The sequence below is a fragment of the Trachemys scripta genome, chromosome 1 (genome assembly GCF_013100865.1).
Source record: "Trachemys scripta elegans isolate TJP31775 chromosome 1, CAS_Tse_1.0, whole genome shotgun sequence".
In the NCBI taxonomy this organism is placed as follows: domain Eukaryota; kingdom Metazoa; phylum Chordata; order Testudines; family Emydidae; genus Trachemys; species Trachemys scripta.
In genome coordinates, this window is record NC_048298.1 from 42,874,878 (window position 1) to 42,897,029 (window position 22,152).

A 22,152-nucleotide genomic window follows, 5' to 3' on the forward strand; every position below is an offset into this window, starting at 1 on the left:
GGATGACCAATACGCAGAATTTGGTGAATTTATGTATTGATGGCCATGTAGCCGTCTAATATATCTAAATGCAGGAGAGGATGACTACTCTACCCTGAGCCTAGCAGTTCTTCTAAGGACTGGACTTTGATGCTTAACCAAAGGAGGAACATTTCTTGAATTTACTTAGAGAATGAATGCTACGATAGGTATGAGAGGACTACCTTTCTAAATTAAAAGTACAATACTGTATCTTATTGGAGAAAGTTCCCATTTAAAATAGGCTCATCTGATTGGAGAACATAGCCATTGAGAGACCTACTCTAATGGATATGAAGTATAATGACACCTCCTGCAGGGGTTCAGTCTGGGTAGTGTTATAAGGAGAAGAATGAGGTTCCAAGGTTATGCTTTTACACTCCAAATAAAAAAATAGTAAAAGGACCAAAAAAGTGCCACCATGGCTAAACAGCAGACTAAAAGAGGTGATTAGAGGCAAAAAGGCATCTTATAAAAATTGGAAGTCAAATCCTACTGAGGAAAATAGAAAGGAGCATAAACTTAGGCAAGTCAAGTGTAAAAGAATAATAAGGCAGTCCAAAAAGGAATTTGAAGAGCAACTAGCAAAAGACACAAAAACTAACAGCAAAAACATTTTTAAGTACATCAGAAACAGGAAGCCTGCCACACAGTCAGTTGGGTCACTGGATGATCAAGGTGTTAAAGGAGCAGTCATGGAAGACAAGGCTGTTGCAGAGTATCTAAATGAATTCTTTGCATCTGTCTTCACTGCAGAGCATGTGAGGGAGATTCCCAAACCAGAGCCATACTTTTTAAATGACAAATCTGAGGAACTGCCCCAGATTGAGGTGTCAGTAGAGGAGGTTTTAGAACAAATTGATAAACAGTAATAAGTCACCAGAATAAGATGGTAGTCACCCAAGAGTTCTGAAGGAACTCAAATATGAAATTGCAGAACTACTAATGTGGTATATAACCTATCGCTATCCAGATGACTGGAGGATAGCTAATGTAATGTTGATTTTTAAAAAAGGCTAAAGAGGCAATCCTGGCAATTACAGGCTGGCAAACCTAACTTCAGAACCAGGCAAATAGGTTGAACCTATAGTAAAGAACAGAATTATCAGACACATAGATGAAGATGATGTGTTTGGAAAGAGTCAACATGGATTTTTTAAAAGAAAATCATAACTCACCAATGTATTAGAATTCTTTGAGGGGGTCAACAAGCATGCGGACAAAGGTGATCCAGTTGATATAGTGTACTGTGACTGCCACAAAGCCTTTGACAATCTCCCTCAGCAAAGATTCTTAAGCAAATTCCTCTCATGGATCAGTTAAAAGATAGGAAACAAAGAGTAGGAATAAATGGTCAGTTTTCACAATGTAAAGTCATAAATAGTGGGGTTCCTCCAAGACTCTGTACTGGGACCTGTGCTGTTCAAAATATTCATAAATAATTTGGAAAAGTTTGCAGATGATACTAAATTACTCAAGATAGTTAAATCCAAAACTGACTGTGAAGAATTACAAAGGGATCTCACAAAACCGGGTGACTGGAGAACAAAATGGTAGATGAAATTCAATGCTGGTAAATGCAAAGTAATGCACATTGGAAAACATAATCCCAACTATACATACAAAACGTTGGGGTCTAAATTAGCTGTTATCACTCAAGAAAGAGATCTTGGAGTCATTGTGGATAAATATCTGAAAACAGCTGCTCTGAAAAAAGCAGCAGCAGTCAAAACATTTAAGAGAATATTAGGAACCATTAGGAAAGGGATAGATAATAAGACAGAAAATATCATAGTGCCAGTATATAAATACATGGCATGCCCACACCTTGAATACTGCATGCAGTTGTGGTCGCCCCACCTCAAAAAAGATATATTAGAAATGGAAAAGATACAGAGAAGGGCAACAAAATGATTAGGAATATGGAACAGCTTTTATACGAGGAGAGATTAAAAAGTCTGGGATTGTTCAGTGTAGAAAAGAGATGACTAAGGGGGGATATGATAGAGAGCTATAAATCATGAATGCTGTGGAGAAAGCGAATGGGTAAGCGTTATTTACCCGTTCACATAACACAAGAACCAGGGGTCACCCAACAAAATTATTAGGCAACTGGTTTAAAACAAGTACTTCTTCACACAACACCTAGTCAACCTGTGGAACTCATTGCCAGGAGATGTGAAAGCCAAAAGTATAACTGGGTTCAACAAAGAGTTAGATAAGTTCATGGAGGATAGATCCATCAATGGGTATTAGCCAAGATGGTCAGAAACAAAGCCCTAAACCTCTGACTGCCAGAAGCTGGGAATGGAGAATGGGGATGAATCAACTGATAATTGCCCTATTCTGTTCATTCTCTCTGAAGCATCTGGCACTGGCCACATTGGAAGACATGACACTGGACTCGATGGATCAGTGTTCTTATGCTCTATGACCTTGCAGCATTGGAGTAAGGTTGATGCTCTAAAAAAAGTGTTTAGGGTTGATAATTGTACAAAACTTCTTTTTCTTGAACATGCTGACAACATATTACAGAGACTTTACATTTTAACTTGGACATTTATACACCCACAGTAAAATCCTCCTGGAAGAACTCAAGGCTATGTTTCACTTATTTAACAGGGTAGTATGTTTCACTTATTTAACAGGGTAGTTAAACTATTGTCTTTGTATCAGCTAGTAGAATATGTTCTATTTGTTGACTTCTCTTCTGAGGTCCATGAGAGCAATAATCACTTTATCCAAGTATTCATTTTAAACCTGTCTGATTCCAGATGCAGGACTGGTCTTGCAATTGCAGACCTCTTCTGTGAGACAGAGACATCCAAAGATGCAACACTAAGTTGATCAGGCCAGAGAGCCATAGTCGCTACAGCAAGAAAGGCATAAACATTGTCACTGTCACTCTCCCATTCCTATCTTTTCTATTGTCCTAGGGAACAGTGTAATAGCTGGTAAGACACATATCAGTGACCTTGCCCAGCTTTGCAAGATACCATTCACCAACTCGCATCCTGTGTCCTCACACAGAGAGGTCATAGGGTACTTTACTGTTTCAAGATGCAAAGGTGTTGATCAGCAGCCTACCAAAATGTCTTATGGTGAGTGAGATATTTCTGCTAACGTTCTTCTGAGACGAGACCTGGGGTACCTGATAGTACCCATCCTTAGCTCAGGTCTACGATTGACATCCCTGACAATCCCATGTGTGTTTGTTTGTCCTGAATCCAAGACATTCCAGGAACCACATTATACAGTGCTTTTCTGTCATCTTTCTCTCTGTACAGAAACCGGATCAGAAAAATTGTGTGGCAAAAGATAAGCAATTTCCTTCTTCCCTAAAGCCAATATTATTGGCTGATCCCGGCGAGAGACCCTGGAAGCACAGGATGAACAGTAATGATTGAAGTTGGGAAAAGAAAAATGCTGCCATCCCTCTGCAAAATATAGGAATTGTCTAAGGAGGGTTAAAATGGGAATGCTTTGAAGACAAGTCTCTTTTAGGAACTTAGTGAAATTAGGAATTTACTAAATTGAGTTTGTCAGCCTTTAAATTCCAGGGCTTGACACCTTTTGTCTCCTTGTCAGTTTCTTAAAGACAGCCTGGTGCAGGATTGTTACTTTTCTGCTATCCTTTTCTACTTCCCTTCCCTCTCTGTTCTCCCTCTTTTATAGCTGGCTTCATTTTCTTTATTGGTCACAGCTGTGGTTGCTTGTCTCCAAGACTGGCAGTTCTGGGAGTGGTGCAGGGGTGTGGTCAGCATGATTACTGGTAAGCAGGGAAGGATCTCCTCTCCCTTCAGCCTCAACTCTGTATGAGGTTTGTAATGCTCATTACAATCACTAAGATAGCTGGGAACTGATTTGTCTCAGCATCTAATCCCAAATACCAATACCCTACGTACCTGTGTGAAACAGATGTGAATCCTACTCCCCACCCCAGTGTTAGCATTGCTTGTGAAAGCCTAGAGGGGCATTTAGGGTGTCCGATGACAATCCCTATTTGTTAATTTATTTAGCGGTGGTAGTCTGATGTCACCTGAGGGTTTCTGTAGTCTTTTCTATGAGTATGGTAGGAGCCAGAACTATAAGGTGACTGTTCTGATGACACTGAATTGCCTCGTCTTTCCATAAAGTTTTCCATTGCATCACCAAGACAGCTGGGAATGGATTTGTTTCAGCACCTGATCCCAAAGACCAAAGCCCCATGTACCCGTGTGAAACACATCACAGAGTTTCCATGATCAAGGGAGGGAGCGGAGAGAATGCCTGCCTGGGTTTGGATGCCTGTAAAGGGCCTATATAGTGAGAGGCTACTTATTCAAGTAAAACTGGACACAGAGATTTCTCTGAAAATATTCAAGAGACTAGTGATACTTCTGTCCTCCAAGAGGCTAGGCTTATTTGTCTCCCCTCCCACACATGGGCTCTTTCTGGATATCCCAAGGAAGGTACTGGCCTGGAGCTTAAGGATGGGCTCCACAGAAGCTCCACTCCTCTCTGTTGAATGGAATTCATATGAGCCAGATAGGCCTGTGTTTCCCCTGGAGGTCTCAGTCATGTTGTGTCCAGAGCCCTCCATCTGCGACCCATTGGGAAAAAGAGGGGGAGGAGGTGGCTGAGCCCTGCAGTCAGAGGTGTAGCTAGTGGCAGTGCTTAAACTGTGCCAGGGCTTAGCCCTGGCACCTCTAGGCTTGCAGTTCATATTCCCAGCACCTTTGGGCTTGCTGCATCAGTTATGAAAGTAAAAAAAATTGCTTGAGCCTCATCACGTGAGCCCCAGCACCTCTTTTATTACAAATTAAGCACTGGCAGGTGGTGCGGGCTATGGAGACTCAGACACGATCTTCCATCTGGTGCTCTGCCCTTCTGGCTTCACTCCCTCCTGGGAGATGTCTGCTTGCCCCGGGGCCAGTTCTTGTCCAATCCTGCCAGGGGAGGGAGCTAAGGTATCCCCACTGAGCCTGGGCTGCATCTTATTCAGCACAGCCAGCCTCTCCAGTCCTGCCTGGTTCCTATTCTACCCAGGAAAGGGTGTGGGGAGGTGATCTGGCCCAGACAGGACTATGAGGGAACTGCATTCTTCCCACAGAGCTGGCTGAATTCTTTAACGAGACACTCAATAATGTGGGGGAGCATGAGACACAGACCCTTCCTTTTGCCTCTGCCTTTTCTTGGCTTAGCTCTGTCCTTGAAGCTGGCAGGAGCACCAGCTTCAGTAAATGCCCCAGAAAGGGAAGGAGAGCTGACAGGACAATGTCCCCAAAAGCAAATGCAGCCTTGGGACATGACTGGGAATCAGACAGAACCAAATTGTTAGTCTAAAAAATTAAAATAAATTTAGAATTTTCCTGAGAAATCTGCAGGGAGGTCTGGCTGAGCCACTGGGCAGTGTGGAGGCAGAGAAACCTGGAGGGAACATCAGGAAGCAAGGTACTTCCCTACTCCCAGTGACTGACAGGGCTGGTTCTGTCTCCAAGCTGCAAGCAGGCTAAAGTACCCATTGTAGTGGATCTGTGGACATTAACAAGAAGAAGAAAGGAGCAATTTTTGCATAAAAAAATGTGAAATGTACTTTTAAATTAGTAAATTTGCCTTAGGGCCCCTGCTATCATTAATGTATAGCAGCCCTCCTAGTAATAAATTATGTTCCCTTGGATGACACACAGCATATAAAAAAGCCATCTGTTTATCTACTTCGCACCAAATCAAGAGTGTGGGATGGAAGTGAGAGCGCACCTTTTGTGCCCTGCGCTTGTCTGCTCGTTGATTCTGGTGGTAGATACGACTGAAGTTGGAGACAATTACAGGAACTGGCAGAGCAATGACTAAGACCCCACTCAGGGAACAAATTGAACCAAAAATCTTCCCAGCTATTGTCTTCGGCACCATGTCACCATACCTGGGTTAAAGAAAACAAAATCTATTTAAAAACATTAACTACTCTTAAGTATCAGATTTAAAGTCAAACTAGCTAGAAACTATTTTTACTATAATTTTCAAAGAACATTTCATACACATATACATTTGTCTGTATGTCTATGTGCTGTATGTATGTAAATCATTTCCATTTTAATTTAGTGCTTAAGTTGACACAGTTCCTAGATCTGGATCTAAATATTTTTTCATTCCTTCAAACCTCCTGGCAATCCACAGACTTGCTGGGACTTGCAGACACCTCTTTTTGATGCTAGATACTGGTTTTCTAGTAAAGGAGGAATACAGCAACATTAAGAATTATCTAGAGGAACTTCAACTGACAGCTTATAGAGAGGATTCTGTTCTCTACACCCAGTAGTTTGTTGTATTGTAGCGCAAAATGTGTAACTGAGTGTTACTGAGTTCAAGAATAAGCTAAATATCCTTAAATTACATTTGCTGTTTAATTTGGTTGGGTTATTAATTACTATTAAACATTTACATAGGACTGTAAATTTGCATAGCATGTTACACAACATAGGTAAGACACACTCCCAATCCCAAAGATCTTACAGTCTACATAGGACAAGACCAAACACAAAGCAAGCTGTAGGATAACATTGCAGCAGAGGCAATGTTTGGGAGTTGCTCTGATAAGAATAAAACATGTTTTACACAGGGATTTGAGGGATAAGAGAGAAGTGGGTGAAAACAGGGAGACTCTTCTAGGCACTTGGCAGGTCCAAACCCAAGAATGAGAGAAGGAGATGAAGGGACGAGTAACACAGAGATGGGGGCACGGCATAGGGAGCAGGACGGGATATCAGTAGAAATGAGAGCAGAGGTATGTGTCAGGGCAAGATTCAGTAGCCTTTAAGGTGAGGAGAAGCGGCTTGATTTTATAGGATAAGAAATGAAGTGCTAATGGAGGGAATCAAGTAAGCAGGTGATATTATAGCCCGGAACAACCTATGTAATGATGGTAATGACCATACTTATTTTATCTAAAAAGAACTGTCTAGTGGCTTTACAAGACCTGGCCAGAACAACATATAAAACGGTATGTTACACTGATAGATACTAAAACACCTACTGTAGTTTTAGTTTTGTTAATCACATTTGTTAAAAACTAGTGACACCAATACTGATCCTGCAAAAATGGGTAGAAAGAGTAGCATAGGATGGGTTCTATCTTTTAAAGACTAAATGCGGATGGTGTGAGGAGCAGGATACTTTAGGACTGGAAAGAGACCAGAAAGAGACCCATACTTTCCATTAGGTTAGCAGCGGTATCTCACAATACAGGTGTCCCCAGCACCTACCTTACATTTTTTGGGGGGGGTATAATCTTTATATTTCCCCCCAGTACAACACAACACACATCAGATAGCCTATATATTTACATATTTAGAAAGACTTATTTATACTTATGCATGATCTAAAATTTCAAGATGGTGCTTAAAGTTAGGTTTCTAAATCCATGTTAGGCACCTAAATAAACAGCCTGATTTTCAAAAGTGCAAAGCAACTAAAAGCTCCCATTGTCACTAATGGAACATTGTGGACAGTTAGAAGGCAGTTCTGGCTCCGTTTTTGTTTGCATTTGTTGCAGAATAAAACACTCTGTTGGTAATATAATTGTATGTTTGTGCAAGTCTACTGCAGTTTGATGTTAATGGTAGCAAGGACTCTAGGCCAGTCAGCTTCCAATATTTCAGCAGCCATGTATATATTCCAAGGCTGTGACACAGGATGATATTTTTCCATAATATTCCAAAGAGTTATATAAAACTTGGAAATAAAATGTTTAGGATTGTTTGTATAGTGAAGATGTTTCTCTGTGTCTGTTGTGTTAAATGACAGTAAAGAGCTGGATTTAGCTTCAGCTATGAAGTATCCCAGTTCTGACTACCTTTCCTATTTCTACTTGAATAAGGAAAAACAATAAAACATTTTCCAACTATAATCTTATTTGGCCCTTAGTTAGTGTTAATAATATCCTCCACCTTATTGATAGCTGTAATTTGTGCATGGCAGTAATTTGTCTAATTTAAGTTTTCTCCTGCTGATAAACACTGTGCTGAAGATGTTAAAGTGTACTTATGTTCAGAAGAGTGACTATGTAGAAATGACAGCTTCTTAATCAACCCTGTGGGTAGTCAGAATCATAGCTGCTCAGTTTTGTGACAAAACTAAAGGTTTTCCTACATTTATTCGGTTTAGGTCTACTATCCTATGGGACCTGGTTTCTATTCTGGTACATGCCACAACAAAATAGTTAACTAAGTTCCAGCTGGAGGGCCAAATTTTACATTCAGTTATACCTGTAATAACCACACCACAATGTCTTTGTTCCTAATGCTGGTCTCAAGCCCAGATAAAGTGGGAGGGTTGGGCAATGGCTTGGCAAACCATCCCTGTAAAACATCTCTAGCTTTGACATGCAGAAGAAAACACACAATGTTAGCAATTTCATCTGCTTTATCTGCTTCAGCAGTTTCATCTACTACTCACAATGGAACCAAGCTTCAGGATTCATCTAAATCTTCTACTGCATGCAGAGGACTCACACTATATGATGATGATTCTTCCATAAACAGAAATGGGAGGAAAGCACCTGACATAAAGATGGTATGTCCCCTTCTGAAGCAACATCAGTATCTGAGGATGGACCATGAAATGGCTGATCATTAACAGCGGTCGGAAAGAGGACTCTCCTGGCTGAAGAACTGGAAAGGTTGACTGTTGTATGTGGCATGCAGGAGACATGGTGGAATTTAAACACTGACTGCACAACTCTGACTTGTAGCAGTCAGACCTTTCAATTGTTGCATGCCTAATGACACATCTGTAGGGCACACTAGTGTTGCTTTGATTTTGTCCCTGTGGCGCAATCTGCACAACTGACTTGACAGGCTTATTGTCCATGCCTGATAGCCATCATTTTGAGTTTGAAGGTAGGATGTATGGTAGTCATTAGTGGATATGCTCAACATGACACAAGGCCTGATGCTGAAAAAGATGCTTTTTATACCATGTTAGAGAATGTTGTATCTAGTATGTACCCTGACTTCATATGGTCATCTTAGAAGATATGAGCATGAGAATTGGCCATGATAGAACTGGATTTGAACTAGTACTGGGACCACACAGTTTACCGGAGGAGAGATCAGATAATTGTTTTCATCTATTAGAATTTGCTTCCCCACATGAACTATTTTTAATGCCTACCTGGTTTCAGCACAAGAACTGCTATACGTTTACTTTTCAATATCCATTGGGTGACAATACAACCTTGGATCACGTTCTAGTTTGGAAACAGTATGTATGTGTATTTAGGAGTGCTGATCTTGCTCTGGAATCTGATAATCAACTCCTAACAGCGATGATGATGTTCCATTTAATAAAGTTCCAAAGACTGGTACCTACTGCATTGAAACATTTAAATGTTGATAAGCTTCATGATGAAGCAATTGCTAATAATTACATGGGTAGCAATTTCCAACAAATATTCTATATTGGATTACCAGCTGTCTAACGCCCAGGAAGAATGGGCTTTATTTTGGGATTCTATCACAGAGATTGCTGGAGAACAACTGGGACTAAAGAGAATGAAAAAGCAATATTGGATTACAAATGACACCATCAAAGTATGAGTGAGAAAAAAAGAGGGATGGTGCAGAATGGATGCACTGGAAGGTCAGAATCAAGTCAGTGAATGGAAGAGGAAATGGGCAATAGAGGAAAAGCAATGTCTTGAATGAGCAGTCATGAGGGCCTGTGAGAATGATCATAATCAACGGTGGAATGGTATGGCACAGTGTATTCAGAAAGCCTCTGAAAGACATATCCAGAAATGTGTATTTGAGACTTTGAAGTTCCTAAATTTCACATTCAGTGTGGTTTCTATACAGCTCAATTTACAATCCTTGGTATATATGTTCTGTGGAACCTTACTGAAAAATGACTAGAGCAAGAGAAGGAAGTTATCACCACATTTACAGATTACCAACCGCTTTTGACTCAGTGGATACTGCTATGCCAGTATGGTGTGCCTGAGGACTTAATGTGCCTAGTGGAGGAATTGTACCACGGTACATTTAGCCATATGAAGATAAATGATTGTTAATTGCAGGCTGGTTTTCAGTAGACTTGGGAGTATGCCAGGGATGCATTCTATCACCTACATTATTTAATGTTCTAATAGACTATTTGATGACAAAGCTGATTGAGGCCAAAGTAGGAGGTGGGAAATTTAAAGATTCATCGTTAGAGGATCTCGAGTATGTGGATGATATTGTCTTACTTGGGCTGACTACTGACCAACTACAGCTAATGCTGGAAGAGCTGCTAAAAACTGCAGAATCTATGGGACTTTGATTAACCAAAGCTAAGCATGCCTCCTATAAAATGGAAATGACCTGCTGATGCTGCATGTATATGGCAATTACACTGAATGGGTGGATAGTTTTATCTGTCTGGTAGTCAGTTGACAGCAGAAGGTTCTATATCTGAAGAAGTCACACATCGGACCAGTCTTGCATGAATGGCATTTCAATATCTTCAAAGGACTTTATTTGGGTGGCGTGATGGTGTGTGATAACTAAGATACAAGTATTCAATGCGGTAGTAATAACAACTTTTACATGGAGCAGAAACAGCTGAGGAAAGGAAACTAAACAGTTCTCAGTATTGAAAGTTACGGTGTATTCTTAACATCCATTGGTTTGATTTTGTCACAAATGAGGAGATATGTAGAAGTTCCTGGCAAGTTGCAGTCTTGTACCAGATGAGAAGAGGATGACTGCAATCGTGGGGTTATGTGCAAGGTGCAGAAGAAGGTTTGTAGAGCTGAGGTTGAAGGAAGTAGAACATGAAGCTGATCACAGATGAGGTTGGAAAATGCAATTCTGAGGGATTTAAGAAGCCTCAATCCTCCCATACTGACTTTTGCCAAAGGAAGAAGACTTGCAAGGGACTGTTCAAGAGGGAAGTCCATTCTATACACACCTGTGGCTAGATTATAGCTCTGTGAATCTGCTGCTATATCTGTAATACATCACTGACTTCAGACAATGGAGTTGCACAGTGTATAAATGAGGGCATAATTTGGCCCAAAGAAACTTTCTTTTTTACTAGTGATGATGCATGAACCAGAGAAAGCACAGCTTGATTTTTCAAATGTCAGGGTTTGTAATGTTGCAAGATCAGCAAAGTGGGGCAGTGCCAGAGGGCTATTTAGCTACTGAGGTTCTTTGTGTGTCATGGATTCTTCACACAAGTCATTTAAAACATGCTACTGTTTTCGGGGCAATCAACGTGCTATCTTCTGGGCAACAGCAACAAATTCGCAAAGACCTGGGAATTGCGACCTGGAATATAGGTTCATTATGGATAGGTTAGGAGAGGAGGTTGAGGCAATGACTAGAATGAAAATCTGTATACTATGTCTGCAGGAAATGAGGTGGCATGGAGGCAAAAGTCAAATCTTGAAAGATGGATTTCAACTTTTTTGGTCTGGAGGAAAAAAAATGAATGGGGGTAGCCATCATCATAAGGCCAGAGATTGCTCAGGGGGTAGAAAGAAAAGACCAATTGATAGCAGTAGAATTGATGATAGAGAGTAAGATTATATGTGTGATGTCAGCATATGCTCCACAGCAAGGCAGACTTATGGAAGACAAGGAGAGCTTTAGAAATGAGCAAGCAGAAGTGGTGGTTATGGTTGAGAGTAACACCTTGTTACCTGTCAGTGGTGATTTAAACTGCCTCGTTGCTGAAGGGAGCCCAGTAGAAGGAGTGGTGGGTTAATTTGGCTTTGGTAAAATAAATGCAAAAGAAGAGAAGTAGGTTGAGTGGTGTTTTTTAATGGCTTTTCAGTGGCGAATACATAGCTTGAAAAAAGAGACTCCCACCTAGTGACATACTACAGTGGAAAAACTAAAGCCCAGGTGTACTATATTTTGATAAGAAGAGAACATATGAAAATGGTGAAAGATGTAAAGGTTATACCGAGTGAATATGTGTCAGAACAATGCAACCTGAGAAATCAGGAGAGAAGATGAAATTGAAGAAGAAATGGGAAGTGGGGGAGGTCAAGAGAAAGGAACAGTTCTGCCAAAAAAATAAAGGAAGGCTTTCATGCTTTGCCAGCAACAATGAAGTCAGTGGAGGAAGAATGAAGGAAATTAAAAGACTGTTTCATTAAGTCAATGGAGGTAACATGTGGCAGAACAAGTGATAAGCTGGGTGCTTTCAGAGAACAAGCTGATGGTGGAAGTTGGATGTACAAGTGAAATTAAAAAGAAATGATTATTCAAAGAGTTTGAGGAAGCAGGTTGTGATAATGAGATATGGAAGAAATTAGGGGAAAGATGAATTTAGGACTCTCCTGCTGATAATAGCTCATCTTAATTAATTAGCCTCTTACATTTGGTATAGCTACTTCCACTTTTTCATGTTCTCTCTATGTATAAATATCTTCTTACTATATGTTCCATTCTGTGCATCTGATGAAGTGGGCTGTGAGTTCAATCCTTGAGGGGGCCACTTAGGGATCTGGGGCAAAATCAGTACGTGGTCCTGCTAGTGAAGGCAGGGGGCTGGACTCAATGACCTTTCAAGGTCCCTTCCAGTTCTAGGAGATAGGATATCTCCATAAGAAAAAGCTTATGCTCAAATAAATTTGTTAGTCTCTAAGGTGCCGCAAGTACTCCTGTTCTTTTTAGGACTCTCAATCATAGATAGGCTGGAGAGCACACCTTTGAGGTGGGCTGGACATGTGAAAAGAATGGGAGAATGGAAGAACAGCCAGTAAAGAAATCTTTGGAGGAAGATGACAGCAAGAAAGGATGTTGACGACTGAGGATATGATGGAAAGCTCTGTCAAGAGGAGTCTGAAGAGAAAAGGACTGAAACTTCAAGACCTAGAAACCCGTGCAAGGGACCAGAAGAAGAAGTGAAGAATTGTGGGCACCTCGCAGAGGCAATGTGTGGGGAGGCATGTGGGGTCACGTGTCCCCTCAGATTTGCTCCTTGGCATGGACTGAGCATGCTCAGTAACACTGCTGAAGTTGGCTGCCCTCACTCTGCCCCCCAGCCCACTATCTGTAGTCATGGGTTGTCTCTGCAAGCCCAAGTTAAGTGAAGAGAAGGGAGGCTGAGTTTTGTAAAACTTGTATTATAAAGTGGGAAAACTATCTTGTTACTTGACAACTGAGCAAATTTGATCTTGAAGTCACTGCAATACAACAAAATGGAAGCCCTTTTTTTCAAAATAGGTAGTAGCTAAAACCTTAATGTCTGGTTCTCTCTCATCTTATTGTTATACAAATTATAATAGTGAGTGCATTTTCCTTCTCCACATTTTTTTAGTTGCAATTTTTGCAAGTCTCTTTATTAAAATTGCATATAATGCATATGAACCTATTATTGTGGAACATATCTTAGTCAATGCTTTGGTCCTCATTATTTGTTTTAACTTTCTACCTAATTTTGTAACATAACAAAAGGACATCATAAGATTGTATTCTTTAGCTGACTGAACAAAAATAGTACCACTGATTCCTGTATTATTCACATGTGTTCTGCTTTATTATCGAGGAAAGTGAAGTGAAAAGGATATGACAAATTAGATGTGCACTTGTGGTGTGTCAGTTAAGCTATATCATACCAGAAGTCAAAACTGCATTATCAAATGAATAACTCTTGGGAAATGGATGAAATTTAGCTTTAATCTTGTGTTCAACAACAGACCATTGTTCCATGTCTGATTCCTCATTGTAAGGGATAATATCAAGTTAATGGATTGTCTCCTTATGCTGATAGACCACTGGACCTTTCTAAGTGGTGGTCTGAGGAACATGGGTGTGATTTCCTATGGTTTTGCATGAGAAACATGGGAGCCAGGACTGTACCTTTTACAAGCTAACAACTAAATTTATGGCATCTTGGATAACATGGGCATCAGGGAATTCCCACAACTGGTGTAATGTGTGGGATTATTAATGTGTGTTCTGTAACATTTACATTAGTAGATCAGTATTTGTCTATCAATGTATCCATCCATCTACAATACCTATTAGCGCTGTCAGTAGTGGTCATTGCACATCAGTTACTCTGCCTAATGGGTGGAACATATTTTTTACTGACATGGCCTCATTTCAAGAAATATCAGACAATATTGTCCATATTTGTGGCATTGTGGGCTAACAGCACCATTCTTTGACCCATTTTGAATCTAATGCAGACTGTTTTCTCAGGCTGGTCCTCTGATGGGTCTAAGGCGGAAGCTGTGGAAATCCCTACATCGAGTACGGAGAAGTCATAGTTCTGCATTGCAACTCAAAAAATCATGTTTGTCATTTTTCCGTGATGTGAGTGGAGAGGGTAATGCTCAAAATTTTAAATGGAGAAGAGAGACACTTCCGCATAGTCCACATACAATTATTTATCTGGTCAAGAGAGTCTTTTTTTTTTAAAAGTGCAACAGAAGTGTAATTTTTTTATTTTGGTGCAATAACATCACTTGCATGCAGCTATCACTCAGCAATCTTTTTTGTGGTTGCTTAACACTGTAAATATGTCTTAGGAACGTAACGTTTGCTACAGAAGGAAATGTTAAACAAAGGTTAGGCTGTGATAGAAAACTCCCAGAAAGAATTAAACTGGGCATAATAGGCATCCTTCTAAATGTGTAGGGTATATTACTTAGGAATAAATCTAGTGTATGCATTTTACACAGACTAAACATTGTTAAAGCAAACAGTGAAAAATGACCAGCATTTCAGGCATAATAAGTGCAATAAATTCAAAACCCACTAGAGGGCATAAAACACCATTAGAAAACTAACATTTATTTGGGCATACGCTTTTGTGGGTAAAAAACCCATTTCTTCAGATGCCCAAATAAATCTGTCTTTAAGGTGCCACCACACTCCTCGTTGTGTTTGTGAATACAGACTTACATGGCTACCCCTCTGATATTAGAAAACTCATTTTTATATTGCTACATACATGTTGCGTACAAACATACAGTTCCAATTCACTTACATTCTCTATATAAGTCCTATATTGTGTGGGGTTTTCTTATATAACTTCCTCTTTATTTACTGAAAAAGGAATAGTAGTGTTTCTTTTTTCAAACTTATGAAAAGGCATTACAAAGAATGTAGTAAAATAAATGGCAGGCCATTAAAATGAACTTGATAGTGTTCCTTTGAAAAGGCAAGGTAATTTCCAACTAAAGAATGGCAAATCCCCCTCTCACTCCACCCCCCAAAAAATCACAGATGTAGATTGTAGCCTTTGTCAAAACCAGATTTGGTTTGGACATGGAGGAACTTCATGCCCCCTGGGAACACTTATCCCTGTCCCTTTTTTCCTTTCAGGCCCAAGTTTCTTTCACTGGGGATTGTTAAACTCATCCGCAAAGTTTCGATCTGAGTTTTTGAATTAGACCATCTCTAGTTTTCACAAATACTGTCCTAAATGTTAGTGGATAAGGGATGTTCTTGCTCTTTATTTGTTCGCCTAAGCTGCCAAAGTGGTCTAACAATTTCCCTCCTCCAATCTCCATGGTGAGTTCATGGAACTGTTCCCTTGACTCCTATCATGATTAATGCCAATTCTATGTTCAATAGTAGCTTCATGCACAGCCCCAAAGGCTGTTCTCTTAAGACTCTCAGTGAAGAGTATACAGTTGTTCATCTGACCATTCATTTAGCCAGCCAGCCAATCATGCACTTACACGTAGTTGCAGATGGGGGAAGCAAGAAAAGCAGTTCTTGGACTCTATGACACTGGCAATTGCTATGATAAATCTACACCCTTACCTTGACCTTAAAAATAGCCTAATGATTTTGAAATTTCTAATAATACAATAGATTGTTGTTGAAGCAAAATCCAGAGCATTGTATGCATTATCCCAAATTTTATTCCAACCTAGAGAGATTCTGTATGGAGTTGTAAACCATTTTTCTCCTTGTTTTTACATAGGGCCTTCAGAGGCCCTATGTTGCAATAACCATCTCTTCTGCTGAATAGTGATGGACATGGTTCCCTCCAGAGCCCATGAATGGTGCTCCAAGCATTGGCCAGAGTGATCACTCAAACAATGAAAGCACTCCCTCCTCTCAAGGGTTGATGTGCTCAGGTCTTCCTAACCTAAAATGCAAGACAGACAAACTCACATCTCCATATGGGAGTGCACTATGTTGCCCCTAGGACTGCCAGGTTGGCTGAGGTAAACATTTCTCAAATAGAAAGTTTCTAATAAAATAGTAATTCTTTACACTTATACAAGAGCTTTCAGCCTAGAATCTTAAAGTGACTTGTAAAAGTGGGTATAAGTATTCTGATTTTGCAGATGGAAAATTATGCACAGAAAGGCTAAAAGATTTGACCTAGCTTATACAATGAGTCTGTGGCAGTCAGGAAAAGAACCCAGGTCACCTGATCTGTAGTTCTCTGATTCACCTCACTGCTAAAACCGGTTGAAATTGTCTCCCTCCTCCTGCCCTTGTGGAAAATTTTGACTTTTTTGGAACTTGCTGAGCTGCTGTGATGCATCATGGGAGTTCCAGGCCATGTTCTGTCATGGGAGGAGTAGTTCAGCTGGGGAAACCAGCCTATAGAGAAGATAGGAGGGCATGACAAGTCAAACAGCAACTACTCCATGGCACTATAGCAGCATTTCTTAAGTGAAATTTTTCAATTTTCAGCTGAAACCCCCCAAAATGTGAGTTTTAGTTTTTGATGAAAAGTCTATTTTTTCTGTGGAAAGCAGGCACTTTTCACACAAATTTTCACAAAATAAATTTCTTTAGTCAAAAACCCAATTTTCCACAGGAAAAAAAAACAGTTTTGACAGAAAAGCACTTACCAGTCTGTCTTATTATTTTTACTTATAGTACAGGGGTGCCCACAGTGTGCTAGGCATCCTCACATATGAGGAATGTGGGCCTTTCCTGAAGAGTTTACGATCTATGTCCCCACTCCTGCAAGCTGCTTCATGAGAATGGAATCCTGTGCCCATGTGAATTCACAGAGACACTGAAATGGTCTGAGAGGAGTGGCTTGCACAATCAGCATCGAAGAATGGATAATCCTAGCTTGTTTATGAGTAATTTTATTTCTAAAGTGCTCTCATCAGGGGGCTGTTCTGATAATTAAAAATAACAATTCTGGCAATGCTGGCAGATCTTTGGGAATAGCAACATTAGCAGAATCCTTATATACAGGGCTAGATTAAGGCAGAGGCACTAACGGCCCATGCCTGAGGTGTCATCTCCTGGAGGCATATGATGGATCAGACTCCAACATTTCATAATAAAAAAAAAAAAGTATTTCTAGCTCTTATGCATGTAAAAAACAAACTTGAAGTCATGAATCAAGAATAACTAATGCCTGTCCAAATGCAGAGAGCCTACTGTGAACTCCCCATTCACCTTAACTCTAAAACATGCTATCTAGATACCATTTATTCACAAATCAGTTCTAAACAGCCCAATTAATGTAGAAGATGAGGATAATTCTCCAGTGCTAGCAAGATGCACTGTTGAATACTTTCCTTTTGAGATCAGCTAAAAAAAAAAAAAATCCCCTTAGTGAAGTACTGAAACTGTTTTGACAGCAGAACAAAAATGCCAAACATGAAGCAATATTATAGAGATGTCAAATTATATTTGACAATTGCAAAATGGTTTCCTTGTCTGAGAAGGATGCAGTAAATTGTTATAAAGCTGTTCCCTAGTGCTTCCAAGCTACTTGGTGACTAAACACTGGCAAGTGGACACTAATTAGTCATCTATCTCAGCATTGCATCCTACAGCAGATAATTTAAAATGCCATTGGTGATAAGTTTAAGCAGCATGCATGTGCCTTTCAACTGTGTTGCCTTGAGGCTTGGTAAACAGTTTGAGTTTACCATTTAAAAATTAACCAAGTTGTCATTGGGGACTATTTCCATTTTTAAAAAGAGATACTATACATTAATGTGGCATGATTTTGGGCTATGGTATTTGAAAATTAAATATAAAATTAAAATTTTTTTCCTCCATTTCAAAACAAAGGGTAGGGGAAAATGTTTTCTTTTTTAAAAATCTTTATTTGTACTAAGAAAATGATATCTGATTGTTATGAAATATATTTTTAACTTCAAAAACTAGATCCTTTATCATGGTCTAGACAGTATTTGGTCCTGCCATGCGGGCAGGGGACTGGACTCGATGACCTCTCGAGGTCCCTTCCAGTCCTATAATCTATGAATCATGTTTACTTTCAGATTTTCTGATACCTTGGTGATGAGCATGGAATAAATGCTTGGTTGGATAATTATTGGTAGAATATACATAACGAGTACAAGAGTTAGCAATCCTTCCAATGTATTTTTCTCCTGTAGCTCAGATGCTCTATACTGTGTGTATACTATGTAGGGAAAATTAAATTTTCAGTTTGTTATATTAAGCAAACAATAAATAAGTCAAAGAAAAAATGACAAAAGATCAGAGGACAAGTTGGATCTTTTCAGTGGCAACTCTGAGTTAACTACCTCTTTAACAGAAAATATTCCAAGGCTTTGCACATAGTAGTCACTACGTACATGGTCATTACACAATTTTTCAACAGGTATATATTTTTTATATATATAGTGTGTGTATTATATACACACACAGCACAGACATGTATGCATAGAGGGGTTAGATTGTCTAGCTCTTTCAAGATACAGAAATGAACTGAAAAGGAAGATATGGACAAGGTTTGAGATAGTATATGTTTTGTGTGGCACCCTGCAACAGAGAGCTACTGTTTTCTATATGAAACCACAACATGTCATGAGGTGTATTAAACATTGGTGCAGCAAGACATATTAAAAATGACTGTCTTATTTCACACCAATGTCCTTACTACATTTTCAGCATTGTACTGGTTGGAACTGGAAATATTGATCTCTTACTCATTGGCAGCTCAGGGATCCTCATCACTGGCAAGTAGCTGACAATGAGAATAAAGTTTTTTTGTTGTGACTCCGATGCCATTTGATAATGAATCAATATTTACAATACTATAGCTCTGTAAAATATGCTTCAGGAACAGTGCGGTGCAGAGTAGCCTCACCATAAAAAGAGTATTCCTACTTAATATCATTGTAACACTGTTTCAGGGGAGGGGTAAAAGTATTGCACAGTTTTGGTTCTATGGAAACCAATTTTTTGGTTGGTTTTCTTTTACAGAATTTCCTTCTCAGACAAATTGAACTAAGAAAAAAAGGAGGTAACATTTTACATTAGATGAGGAAAGAACAACTAGCATGAAAGAGAGAGATGGACATTGTTACCTGGCTTTCTAATATGCACACATTCTGGAAGTGGTACATGATGACTAATACTATAGTATAATATAATATAATACTTTTCCCTTTATATCCACTTTCTTATTTAGGTCCCCCCTCCCCGCATGTCCTGCAAGTTATCTATCTACCTGGTACTTATGGCCATAGTCATCACCATAGTATTTCACTGCTTCATAGTCATTAATGGATTTTATTCTCACGCCACCATTGTGGGGGGGGGGGGGGGGGAGAGGGGAGAGGTGTATAAGCTATTTCATGCGAGTGATCCATGCAACTATGAAATTTATCGGGCTCCATGCAGGGATCCTCCCAGATAGATCCATTTGTAGGATCTACACTCTAGATTGTAAGTGCTTTGGGCAGGAGCACCGCCAGCTTTTTTGCCTCCCTAGGCTGCGGAAGGTCCCGCCCCCGACAGAGGTGGTGGAAGGTCCCGCCCCCGAAATGTCGACAATGACCGGGGCGGCCGAAGATCCGGTTGCCGCCCCCCAAATGTTAGTGCCCAAGGTGACTGCCTAGGTTGCCCAATGGGTTGCACCGGCCCTGGCTTTGGGGCAGGCTCTGCCTCTTCCTTTGTGCATTGAAAACTTCTAGTACATTTTGGAAGATATCACAGTCTAAATAATAATAAAAATATATGTCTTGTTGGCCCTGACCCTGAAAACACTTATGCATATTTTTAACGTTAGGCATGTGGCCAGCACCATTGATTCCAAGAGCAAAAGAGTGACTTTAGTGGAGCTATTCAGGTGGTTAAAGTTAAAGCAGCCTTCCACATACTCAGAGAATTAGTAAGTAAGGTCCCATGGAGGAAAGTCTAAGGGATAAAGGAGTTCAGGGGAGCCGGTAGTTTCTCAAAAAGATTAATATTAAAGTCACAACAGCAAACTATCCAGATGCAAAGGAAATAGAGGAAAAATAGTAAGAGACCAATATGACTGCACCAGCAGCTCTTCAGTGACTAGAAAACCAGAAAGGAATCCTACAAAAGCAGAAACATGGATGATTTGCTAAGGATCAGTGTAAAAGGACTAGCACAATCTTCTAGCACGGGACATAAAAGGCAAGAAGAAGAAGTTCTATAAATACATTAGGAACAAGAGAAAGGCAAAAAAAAAGTATAGGTCCACTAGTTAGCAGGGAAGGAGAGCTGATAACAGATGACACAAAGGCTGAGATGTTTAATGTTTATTTGGCTTCAGTTTTCACTAAAAAAAATTGTTACTGGATGCTTAACATGATTAATAGTAATAACAAGAGGAAAGGAACACAAGCCAAAATAGAGAAAGAACAGATTAAAGAATATTTACATAAATTAGAGGTATTCAAGTCAGCAGGGCCTGATAAAATTCACTCTAGGGTACTTAAGGAACTAGCAGAAACAATCTCTGAACCATTAGCCATTATCTATGAAAACTCATGGAGGACAGGTGAGGTCCGAGAGGACTGGAGAAGGGCAACCATAGCACTTATCTGTAAAAAGGGAACAAAGAGGACTCAGGGAATTATAGACCAGTGATCCTAACGTTGATACCTGGAAAGATATTGAATAAATTATTAAACAATCAAATTGTAAGCACCTGAGACACTAGATGGGGAGGGCTCTGAGTTACTACAGAGAATTCTTTCCCAGGTGTCTGACTGGTGCATCTTGCCCACATGCTTAAGGTCTAACTGATTGCCACATTTGGGGTCGGGAAGGAATTTTCCCCAGATGTTAGGGGTCCATTACAGGAATGGGTGGGTGAGGTTCTGTGGCCTGCAATGCGCAGGTCAGACTAGATGATCACTATGGTCCCTTCTGACCTTAAAGCCTATGAGTCTATAAGTAATAGCCAACATGGATTTGTCAAGAATAACTTAGGCCAAACCAACCCAATTTCCTTCTTTCACGGAGTTCCTGACCGGGGGGGTAGGGAGGTAGACATGATTTATCTCAATTTTAATAAAGCTTTTGACTTTGCACTTCAAGATATTCTCATAAAAATAGATGAAATTACTATAAAGTGGGTGCAAAACTGGTTGAAAAAAACATTCTCCTAGAGTAGATATCAATGGTTTGCTGATAAATTGGGAAGATGTATCTAAGTGGGGTCCTGAGTCAGGTACTATTCAATATTAATTGACTTGCCCAAGGTCATACAGCAAGAGAAGCCAGTTCCAGGCTTTACTAAGTCTCCCCATTATGGAATAAAGCTTGTTACATACACTAGCTGATCCCAAATCCAAGCTACTACAACATCTAAAAAAAGACCTTTCCCTAGATTGATTGTTTTTTATTTATATGCTGTTTGTTCACCTTACAAATATTACATTCACATGTCTATTCCCAGCTGGGAATGCATTGTGTAGGCCAACTCCAAGTACAGCAACTAAAAATGGGCCTGAGTTGTGAAGTTCAGATCCAGACTCAGATCCAAACTGAACTTCTCCAAAGTTTGTGGGTGTTCTTTTCTGATGTACTCACTCAATTCAGTAGGGGGACCATCCAGTGTTCTGTTCTAGGCCCAATGATATTCATGGGAATTTCATGTATACTCCATTTATTAATCAACTGATCCCTTAGATTTCCTTTAGGGTACAGTATGGTATACTAAACTACATTAAACAGGGTAGTAAGGTCAAACCTACTCAGTTCTGATCTGGTCAACACATTTCCTCCTCTCCTAAACTTCTCCTGAGCACATATTGCCAAATAGGCCAAATTATTATTTTTTAAAAAAAATCACATACCACATACTTTAGCACTATGCATGCACAGGGCTGTTTACAACTGTAATTGTGCTGTTTTGTGGTATATTAACTAATACTCGTTGGAAACTGGACTGAGATCACCACAATTACTTCACTTCTGACCCAAATCT

The 22,152-nt window shown here is 39.8% G+C and overlaps 1 protein-coding gene across 2 annotated transcripts in view; it reads right to left on the reverse strand.

Moving 5' to 3' along the window:
- Positions 1 to 22,152, reverse strand: part of KCND2 (potassium voltage-gated channel subfamily D member 2) — a 432,819-nt gene that overhangs the window by 33,890 nt on the left and 376,777 nt on the right. For both annotated transcript variants that reach the window (XM_034768638.1, XM_034768645.1), the window contains exon 3: positions 5,758 to 5,920. In XM_034768638.1, the coding sequence (XP_034624529.1) occupies positions 5,758 to 5,920 (163 nt within the window). The remainder of the gene's footprint in view (positions 1 to 5,757; positions 5,921 to 22,152) is intronic.